Raw genomic sequence first — 10,966 nt, 5'->3', positions numbered from 1 at the left:
TTATTTAAGCTCCAACAGAATGTCTTAAACTATACCGAGTCGGAAAAACATCGAAAAGTTGAAGCAGACCTTGATAAATTTATTCGGTGTGAGGAGGTGTGTGGAGACAGCGGTCTACAAACATTCGGCTTAAAGAGGGAGGGGTGGGGGGGGGGGGCAGAAACACTTCGTTTTTTCATCAAAAAGCCTCTCATTATCGAAAAAGAAATAATATATCGGGGCTGTTTGATGCAAATATCATTAGGTCAATAGTGTTTCCATATTTTTGTGCATGCATTTAAGGGTAGACCTTTTTTTTTAATGTATTTATTGAAACTTTTCATTTTTAATTTCGTAACTTTTATGTATTGGAATCAAATTATCAAACTATTTCAGTTATGGTAAATTGGTTATTTTAAAAAATATTTGTAACTTTTCATTTACCTTTTTACATTAATGATTGTCGTATTTTATTTTCAATGCTTTTGCAGAGTTCAATCATCCATGCATTTTTGATTATAATATATTTAATAATACTTAAATTATAAATTAATTCTTTTATCTAATTATAGTTCATAATTACAATTTATAAATTATTTGCATATTATAAGAAGGTGACTAGCCATAAATAAATTTAAACCCGTAAATTGTGTCAAAATTAATTTTAGTTAATTGTTTTGAAAACAAAATATATCAACAGTATAATATTAAAAAGTAAAGTTCATGAAGAGAAGTAAAAACATATTAGCATCTTTAGCTGTAAAGGAATCAATATTAAAATCACATATGGTATATAAAAATAAAATTTATGAAGAAAAAATGAAAAGTTTAGCATATATGGTTTTCAAGGAGGTCAATATGAAAATAATATAATCAAAATACCAATACAATGGTTAGATTAATTAGAGATATGTAAATATATATCACCAATTAATTAAAAAGATATAAATGTAAAGTGAATGAAAGAGTGGCAGTATAATATTAATTAATAAAAGAATTCAGTTTAAATTTGTTGTGAACGTTAATTATTAATAATTTAAAGTTAATGGAAAATATAATGCCAAAAAGGGCTGAACTGACATCTCGTCCAATTTAAAAGCCCACACCAAAAGGAAACTTAATTGAAAAAAACTGAAAATTAGAAGGGTAGAATGGGTATTTTGGGAAGGGCTTCTTAACCCTAAAATAGGAGTATATATCTGCAATCAGTATGTACGACACAATCTATGAACTAGATCTAAAGTTCCTTCTAAACTCTCTGAAGACTCTGAGAAAAATAGAGATTTGAGCAATAGAAACCAAATCCAATTGAATAATCAGTTGGGTTTGGTTTCTACTGCTTTCAATTTCTAATTATATGTACTTTTAATTGCTTCTTTGATTTTGCATTTTTGTTAAATTTTACATCTTTTTTAGACAAATCATGTTCATTTTTTTTTCTTTAATTGAATGTTTTCTTCTCAAGATCTATCTTTTTCGGTTCTATTCAAAACGTTTAATGTTTTTCAATTTTTTCAAACATGTATTTGATTTGAGTCTTGCTGGAAAATTAAACACTTTCCAAAAGCAAACTCAATTTAATTTTTTTGAAATTTAGAAGGGTAGAATTGATGTTACTAAGCCCTGATTTGTAAGTTTTGTAAATTTTTTCCCAAGAATTCTCCCCTTTGGCCCAGTAATTTTATTACTAAGCCCTAATTTGTAAGTTTTGTAATTTTTTGAGCAACATTTAAAATAATAACACCCAATACTCTCTCTTTTTATTTTTAACTGTTAAAATTTTATTATACTCTTTTTGATAAACAAAAGTTACTTTACTGTTTTAACCTAATGTTACCCCATTCAAGTTTTTGGTAGTTTAGATCAAGTATCAGTTAGGTTTTAATAAATTTCGGTTAATGCTTAGTTTAGTTTTAATAATTTTGAGTAAGTTTCATTATTTAAATACCAGATTAATTTGCTGATTTACTTTAATTATTGAAAATGTATACTTTAAATTTTAAATTTTTGCTTCTGAACCAGTTTAAATGTAATTTTTTTGCTACAGAATTCTCCCCTTTGGCCCAGTAATTTTATTACTAATGTATGTTTTGGCCCAGCACCAAGCCTTCTTTTTAAGTTTGTAAATTTTGCAATTGTTTCTCTACAGAAAAACCTAAACCCTAACCAGAGCATCCGCTAAACCCTAATTCTTGTTTATCGCTTCAAATGTCAATGGATGACCTTGCTGTATCTTTGAAGGGTCTGAAGGATGAGCTTACCGTGTCTTTGAAGGCTCTGAGGGATGAGCTTGCTGTGTCTTTGAAGGCTCTGGAGGATGATGTGACTGTGTCTCTGAGGTCTTTGAAGGAAGACATGGATTCTGCTGTGAAGAATCTTAAAGAAGACCTGGCCTTCTCCCTCTCTCTGAAGGAGAAGGAGAAGGTCCTGGCCCTGGGTCAGATGGAGCTCTCTCTGAAGGAGATTACGGGCCTCCACGATCTGGAAACTAAGAAGACTGAGATGCTCAATTCGTTGGAAATTAAGAATACTGAGATGCTCCACTTGCTGAAAATTAGAGAGATAGCAGTAGATTCGAAAGAGAAGGAATTAATGAGGAGAGAGTTGAAGTGTCAGCCACAGCAAGGTGATGATGATAAGGCAATGATTACTAGTTTGGGTTCAAGGATTTCTGCTCTTAAAAATGAAGAATTAGCTGCTACGAAGCAAGGTAATGATGTTATTCTGTTGCCTATGCAAATGCCATTGTATGGTATTTTGATTGCTTTTATGACCTTAATCTTCCCATATGAAGACAATACCAATGTTTCATTCATCATTGGGGTCACTATGCTTCTTTTTTTCGGATTCTTTCTTGGCATGATCCCACCCTTTATTGTCTCATACCAAACGTTAAGGAAATTGGGGGAAGTGGTAGTTGGTTTGAGTGCACGTAATCGAAAGCTCTTGGAAGAAATGGAGAATTTTGATGGTTCCACTGAACCCACTGGTGCTGTCTCTTCTGATCAAGTAGCGGATCCTCCATTGCAAAGAACCGCATCAGTGCTCAATGATCTTGATTCACTGATTTGCCAGTCTAATGCTATTTCTGATTCGTTAGTTGGTTTTTCTTGCCATTTCAACCGAATGCTTTATGTTCAATTTGGCAGTGCATTGGCCTTTTCAATTGCGATTCCGCTGACAACGGGATTACTGTACTCGAGTAAGTTTTGTATGTTTTTTGTAGATTATTAATAAAATTGAAGTAGATTTCTAATGTTTTCTTTCTTCTTTGATTTTGACAGAAATGTTAACGTACCACCGGAGTTGATTTAGAGCCGAGCACACGTTGGAAGACATGGATTTGATGGATTTGGTGTGTTTGTTTGAACTAGTGTGTGTTTGTTTGAACTAGTGTGTGTTTTTGTTTCATTTTTTTTGTTAGATGTAAATGCTAACTGGTTTACGGCAGCTGCAATTATTCGTAACAGTTTAAAAAATTTAAAGCAAGATGATGATGAACTTTGTGGATTGTACATTGGCTTTGTGTGTTCCTTTCTTTGGGATAATGATGAACTTTGTGGATTGTACATTGGCTTTGTGAGTTCCTTTCTTTGGGATATGCATTTTAGGGCTGAGAGCCAAGTTGGTCAGTTTAGCGCGAGTCTTAAAGAAAGTGATAGTTTAGTGAGTCTTAGGAAAGTGGTTCTTAGATTTTAATTTCTGTGTTCATTTGTTGAATAAAGCTTTGAGGTGGAAGTAGAGATTGGTTTACAGGATCATTATCTAATTCTTTGCTTAACTATGATATTTGTGCCTAAATTTTAGTCTTGGCAAGGGAATTGTGACTGTTCATCTGTCTCTCTATACTTAGACATAAAATTGTTGATGCTGCCTAGTTGGTCAGATTAGCGAGTCTAAGTGATTCTTAGATTTTAATTTCTCTGTTCATTCGTTGAATAAAGCTTTGAGGTGGATGTAGAGATTGGTTGACAGGTTCATATTTGTTTAACTACGATCTTTGTGCCTAAATTTTGATCTGAATTAAGCTAATTTTGGCCTAAACTAAGAATGAATGTCGCTAATTTATTACTTTTTCTAGCTGAAACCATTGTTATACATGTATCTTGAGCTTAGTTCCGATTGTCCTGTAAAGCTTTGAGGTGGAAGTAGAGATTGTTTACAGGATCATTATCCAACTCTTTGCTTAACTATGATCTTTGTGCCTAAATTTTAGTCTAGGCAAGGTAAATGTGACTGTTCATCTGTCTCTCTATACTTAGACATAAAATTGTTGATGCTGCCAAGTTGGTCAGATTAGTGAGTCTAAGGAAAGTGATTCTTAGATTTTAATTTCTTTGTTCATTCGTTGATTAAAGCTTTGAGGTGGATGTAGAGATTGGTTTACAGGTTCATTTTTGCTTAACTACGATCTTTGTGCCTAAATTTTGATCTGAATTAAGCTAATTTTGGCCTAAACTAAGAATGAATGTCGCTAATTTATTACTTTTTCTAGCTGAAACCATTGTTATACATGTATCTTGAGCTTAGTTCCGATTGTCCTGTAAAGTAGTCCTGTAAAGCTTTGAAGTTGAGATTGTTTACAGGATCATTATCCAACTCTTTGCTCAACTATGATCTTTGTGCCTAAATTTTAGTCTTGGCAAGGTTAATGTGACTGTTCATCTGTCTCTGTATACTTAGACATAAAATTGTTGATGCTGCCAAGTTGGTCAGATTAGTGAGTCTAAGGAAAGTGATTCTTAGATTTTAATTTCTCTGTTCATTCGTTGAATAAAGCTTTGAGGTGGATGTAGAGATTGGTTTACAGGATCATTATCCAATTCTTTGCTTAACTATGATCTTTGTGACTAAATTTTAGTCTTGGCAAGGGATTCTCTAGGTTACTTCACTGTTACTTAATGTTGATGCTCATGCTCTGGCTTAGTAACCAAACTTGTCTAGGTTACTTCACTGTTACTTTATGGCTGCAACTTCATGATTACTTTGGATTGCTTTATGGCTGCAACTTCATGATTACTTTGGTTATGTGTGTGCAATTTTGGATTAGCATTTCTTGAGCTATAGTACTGCTTCTTCTCATGTTTTTTATATGAACTTCTTCCCAATTGTTGATATACTTGGGCATTATATGTATTGACAGTTAAGGGTTATGGCATTAAAAAAATATCCTTTGAATTGTAGTTATCTTTTGTTTGGTACTTGACAATGGGTACATCAAGTCAAGTGTAGCCGTATGGCGTATATATCGGTTTTGATTTTGGTGAAGTGTGTAGGGTTCTGCAATATGTTTTTTGAATCTGAAATACTGGTTTGAAATAATTTCTCTACTGGCTATATTTTCATATATTTTGCAATGCAAACATATGGTTAGTACAAAATAATGTTATAATGTTTCTATATCCAAACTTTGATTTTCTGACATGAAAGTCCCCTGAGAAGCATTCTAGCTAGCCGTAGAGAAATCTGCTGGTAGTTTTTTTAGTCATTTTTGGCTTTTTTTAATTTGTTTCATTTGCCATTTTAACAGCTGATTAAACATGAAGGACATGTTATGTGCACTTTAGACGAATACGTGTTTATAAGAAAAGTTCACTTGGATTTTTGTTGTTGAAAAGATATATGCTGATTAATTATATAAATGTTACAAGTTTTAAAATCAGCAGGATTTGATAATAGATGTTAAGAATTGCTAGTTTAGATCATAAATTGATTGATTATAGATATTGCTTATTTATTCATGATTCTGCAAATGCATATGAATGGGATCATTTTATATATGTTTATGCAAACAAACTAATCATAAGACTCCTAATTCAGAGCCCAGAAACAAAAATAAAATCAAAAACATCTAATCTAAAAACTACCCATCAAAGAAATCAGACAAAATTAACACCATAATATCAAACTAATTAATATTCTAAAGTATAATAAAATCGTTCACTTATATATATGCAACTAACAATTTTATTTGACAAAGTATACATATACCTGATTTTTGTTCAATTGTGCTGGCATCCAATGTTGTCCGGGAAACTTTTCGGATACAAAGCTTGCCAAAGCAAATAGCGTTTGAGATACTCCTTTGTGATTGGTTGATAAAATTTCATATTTCTTGCTCACTTCTTCATATTTGGCTGTCATCTCTTTGAGTGTTTTCTTCAGTATTTCCGCTTCATTTAAGTTGCTTGAACTTGTAGAAGCATTCCATTTTTCACCCACATTTTAAGACAATGCTCCAATATAACTTCTCGGGTCGGTCCCAACCCTAAACCCCTCACACGACCATTGTGCTCTTTACCCATTACTTCTCGAAATATTCGCTTGTTAATTTAAGCTATGCTACTATTGGATTTTTGACTACAATCAGCTTGAAGAGCAAATACCTTATCCTGTAAAAACAATATATTATAGTTAGTACTAATTAAAATTTAACATATTTGATTTTAATGAAATAAGAAAAATAACTTACCATTAGACTTTTAATGATGTCATCCACATAAGTGGCATCTCTCTTTTTATGAGTGACATCAAAAGCGGTTATCTTCGGTTGCCAATGTAGGAGAGGCAATGAACGAAGAATTTTGCCATTGATTTCACCAAGAGTATAATGCTTACCTAACTTCTTGAGATTGATAGTAATAGAAAGAAGCCTAACACTCTCATTGGGCTTGTTTTTGAACCTTTCATATTCTCTAATGAGAAGGTTAACCTTCTTGTTCTTGACTTGAACCGTTCTCTCATGGTAGTTCTAAAAAATTCTCCATATATCTTGAGCCGTTGTGCAATGTTGAACCCTTCCTTACTCCTCTCTACCCAAGGAAGAAAAGATAACACAAATAGCTTTTCGGTTGAGAGCATTGGCTAGAATATATTCCTTGGTCCATTCCTTTAAAGGTCAAGGTATGATATTTCCATCTAACTCTTGTGTAGGAGCAACATAACCATCTAGAACAATATGCCATAGGTTGACACCATCCATATCAAGATAATTTTCTATACAAAATTTTCAATTAGGAAAATCCGTTCCATAAAAAAAAGGGACGAAGAGTGTGAGTGAAGTTTTCGGTAGCCATTTGGATCGACGAACTCGCAATTAAACAATAAGATGAGTAATCAAGCTTTGATACCAATTGAAATCCCTTAATAGCTACCTTAGAGGGGGGTGAATAAGGTTTAGTGGGTAATTAAAAATTAGAAGGAGTTTAAGAGAAGAGAAATTGACACAAGCAATTTAGAGTGGTTCAGATCACAAGTCGATCCTACTCCACTACTCAATCAAGGATTGAGATTTTAGAATTCACTAATTGGGATTGTGCTTTAAAGTTAAACACAAACTTTATAAAGAAATTTCTAAGAGATAATCTCAAACTCACAATGTGCTTTTCTAAGACTAAACATAAACCTACAACACTAATGATTGAATCAAAATGATTAATCAATCAACAAAGAAAATAAGCTATCAATAAATGATGCACAATAAATATAGAGAGGATAAATTGAATGCTTGAGAATTTTTGTTGTTTTTTGAGTGTCTAACCTCATAAATGAGGTAGACAAGGGGTATTTATAACCCCACAACAAACCCTTGAAGCTTCTAGAAGAAAGCTCAAAGTTGTGCTGAAATTCTGCCTGTGCGCCCGTGATGCATAACATCGCGCCCGTGATATTTGAACTTCATGATTTCCACTAATGGGAGAAGGCCATGTGTCATTATTTGGTAGGGTTGCTCAGAAAGAGCCGTTGGACATACAACGGTCATATGCATCGCGCCTGTGATGGATTTGTAGCGCCCGTGATGAAAGTCAAACACAAAGGGTTTTTAGTCGTGCCATTAATCACGCCCGTGATGAATTGGTAGCGCCCGTGATCTATGTATCACGCCCGTGATGAAAAAGGAATTTCGGGCGCGAAATGCTACAATACCTAGTTTGAGATCCGATTTTTTGATTCTCGCTAGAAAGCTCATATTCGACTCACGATGGTTTCTATATGTAATACCCCAATTATTTTAAGATAAATAAGTCGTGCCACGTGTCGTAATTTCCGATAAGTTAAGTTAAGAAGAATTTAATTTAATTTTATCGGGAGTTTAGAATAATGTTTAGAAAGCGGATTAGCGGGATTAAAGGAATTAATTTTGACAGTTTGGATGTGGATACATTTTGGGGCTAAATTGTAAGTTTTGAAAAGTTTAGGGGCTAAAGTGCAAATTAGCCAATTAAGCCCGAAAATAGAGATTTGAGGATTTTTGATGGAAATATGTATTTTTGAGTTAGTATTATTTATTTGGAGATAAATAATACGTAGTTGAATTAATAGAAAGATTAATTGATTTCGATTTGGACTAAATTGAAACTTTTGAAAAGTTTCAAGGACCAAAGTGTATTTTAACCAGGTTATATATAAGATAACCTTCAGAAGGAAGGATACAGATCCTTCATTTCATCTTCTTTTTCTTTCTTTCATTCTCTCGATCGTTCTATACGGTTCCGACGCTCGATTCCGTTTCTCGTCCGTTTTCGACGTTCTATAACTCGAATCGATCGTATTCCGAAGGGCAATCACGGTAAGCAAGTCGTTTCTCCGTTTATTTGAGTATATTTGATGGTATATCGAGTTAAACGATAGGTTTTTGTAATATCGAATCGTTTAATCGTTTTAAACTCGTTTTCTATCGTATTCGCGTGTTTCCGACTAGCTTGATTGATGTTTTGATGAATCTAATGGCTCGGGAATGTTTTAGCACGTCGGGAGGGCTGTTTTCAGCGGCCTGGGTCGTGCCCACGAAGGTGCACGACGTGCACAACATCAGTGCACGTCGTGCAGGGGCACGACGTGCACCAGTGAGGTGCACGACGTGCACCCAAGGTGCACGACGTGCACTAGGGGGGTGCACGACGTGCACCACCCCTCTTTTGAAGGGAATGACCCTAAAAACCTATTTTGATGATTCCCCATCCCGATATCGACTCCCGGACTCCGAAAATGCGAGATTCGGACGTAAAACGAGTAAATTATGACTAGTTGTTTGGGATAAGTTAGTTTATGGATATCAATTGGTTTCATTGAGAAAACCTATATTCTCTATTGAGAATCAAATTGAAAAGTGTTAAGATCGGAAGAAGTATGAATCGCTTATCGGAAAAGATTACGTTTGAAGCACGACGGCTTATGTTTTGTGTCTTGTCGTATCTCGAGTCTAGAATGTCTATCGAGTTAGACTCTCACTCGAGTTATGTTTGTCTGTTTCTTAGGTCCGGCAAGGCAACCAGCTACCGGACAAGGAGCTTGACGGAGGTCGCGTAATAAAGTTTTTGGGGAAAAAGCAAGCAGTGAGTTTATATGTGTTTACTTTTGATGTATTGAAAATGCATTGCTTTTAAACGTAAAATGATTTATATGAAATACATGCATCATTATCTTGAAACCAGTATAGATCCGATGAAACATGCTTTCCTATTGGGCGGCAATAGGAACTACGTGATCACTAGTTAAGTTCAAGCTGTATACTCCCTCGGTTGTGTTTGAAAATGTTTTGTTTGTTTGAATATGAAATTCATATCGATCGATCGTTGGACTTTGAGATGGACAGTCACCTTGGTTGAACTATCCCGGGACTGTACCAAATGGTATTGGTTGATCTGGTTGAACTATCCCGCAACCTACCAGCAAGATTAAGATATATCGTTTTGTTTGAAAGAAAGAATTTGGTTTTGATAATTCGATGAATCAAGGATTAGGGTTTCAATCGGAAGTTATATTTGGATGCATATGAATGAATGATTTATTGCATTGTTTTGTTTTATAGAATACTCAACTGTAAACTTATGAACTCACTCAGTTTCAACTGACCCCGTTGTTATAACCATTTTTCAGGTATATAGTCTTTTGACGTGACAGGCTTCTATTCTTGCTTCAGAAGTCTACTTAGAAGTATATATAGAAGAAGTAGGTATCAGTAGTGCTGCAGTAGACCAGTCCTAGATATGTATATAGTTTTGTCAAACGGTCTAATGTATATTTATACTCTGATGTTTGTAAACTTGAATGGTGTTACTGCGCTTTAAACCGTTTGTTTTTGATGTGCGAAACAGGGCAATGCTTGATGTGGCATCGCATTGTAAGACCCTAATTTCTATTGATGGTTTTCAGAAAATGTACATAGATGTTTAATATCTTTCCTTAAAAAGCTTTTCTGAAAACGCTTGTTTGTTTTTATCGCAAAAAGTTTGTAGTGGTTTTAGGCTTGCTACGGGTTTCGGAGCTACCACTCCCATTCCCTAGCGCCGGTCGCGGCTCGAGTTTCGAGGATGGAAATCGGGTCGTGACAACGTTGGTATCAGAGCAATGGTTTAGTTTCCTAGGCCATTGCCTTATATTTTGTGTGTTATGTGATCCTAGGATTGACAATGCCTTTAGGTTAAGATAGGAACTACTGCAGCTATAGGATTCGAATTATGTCATTGAATTGTCTTCGTTTGTTTTCGCGCTTTCAACTCTTATCTATAGGATGTGAGTTTGTTGTACGTGTAATCGATAGTATACGGATGCCTTTGTTTGCATATATGATTAGTTTTGCACTTGGAAGTAAGAATATGTTCATCGTATGATTGCTGATCGGGGCGTTGTTTGCTTTGGTCAGGATGGCTGGCCAGAGACAAACTAGATCGCGTAGCGCTATGGCACGAGCAATAGCTGGAGAGGCTCAAGATGAGTCTTCTGTCCAGGGTGGACAGCAGGAACCGGCTGGAGCAGCTGGAGGAGGCAGAGGACAAGCTGCCAATGTGCAAGAACCAGTGCAGGCACCAGGAATGCCTCAACCAATGAATTTTGGAGGATTTAATATGGAACAGTTTTTAACTGGAATTGCGACTATGGCAACAACTCACGTGGAGAACCAGACTATGCAACGGGAGCAATTGCTGCAACAACAGCAACATCTAATCGGGAATGTGGATAGAGATATTACTTTGGCTTACATGCG

At 35.0% G+C, this 10,966-nt stretch overlaps 1 protein-coding gene across 1 annotated transcript; it reads left to right on the top strand.

Annotated features, from left to right (window-relative positions):
* The first annotated feature begins 1,205 nt into the window (after positions 1 to 1,205).
* Positions 1,206 to 3,494, top strand: LOC126661317 (uncharacterized). The gene is made up of 2 exons (XM_050355137.1): positions 1,206 to 3,181; positions 3,264 to 3,494. The coding sequence occupies exons 1-2, from the start codon at positions 2,188 to 2,190 to the stop codon at positions 3,287 to 3,289; spliced, it is 1,020 nt and encodes a 339-aa protein (XP_050211094.1). The 5' UTR covers positions 1,206 to 2,187; the 3' UTR covers positions 3,290 to 3,494.
* Positions 3,495 to 10,966: the final 7,472 nt, after the last annotated feature.

The sequence above is a fragment of the Mercurialis annua genome, linkage group LG8 (assembly GCF_937616625.2).
Source record: "Mercurialis annua linkage group LG8, ddMerAnnu1.2, whole genome shotgun sequence".
Taxonomy (NCBI): Eukaryota; Viridiplantae; Streptophyta; class Magnoliopsida; order Malpighiales; family Euphorbiaceae; genus Mercurialis; species Mercurialis annua.
This window is presented reverse-complemented; position numbering and strand designations above follow the sequence as displayed.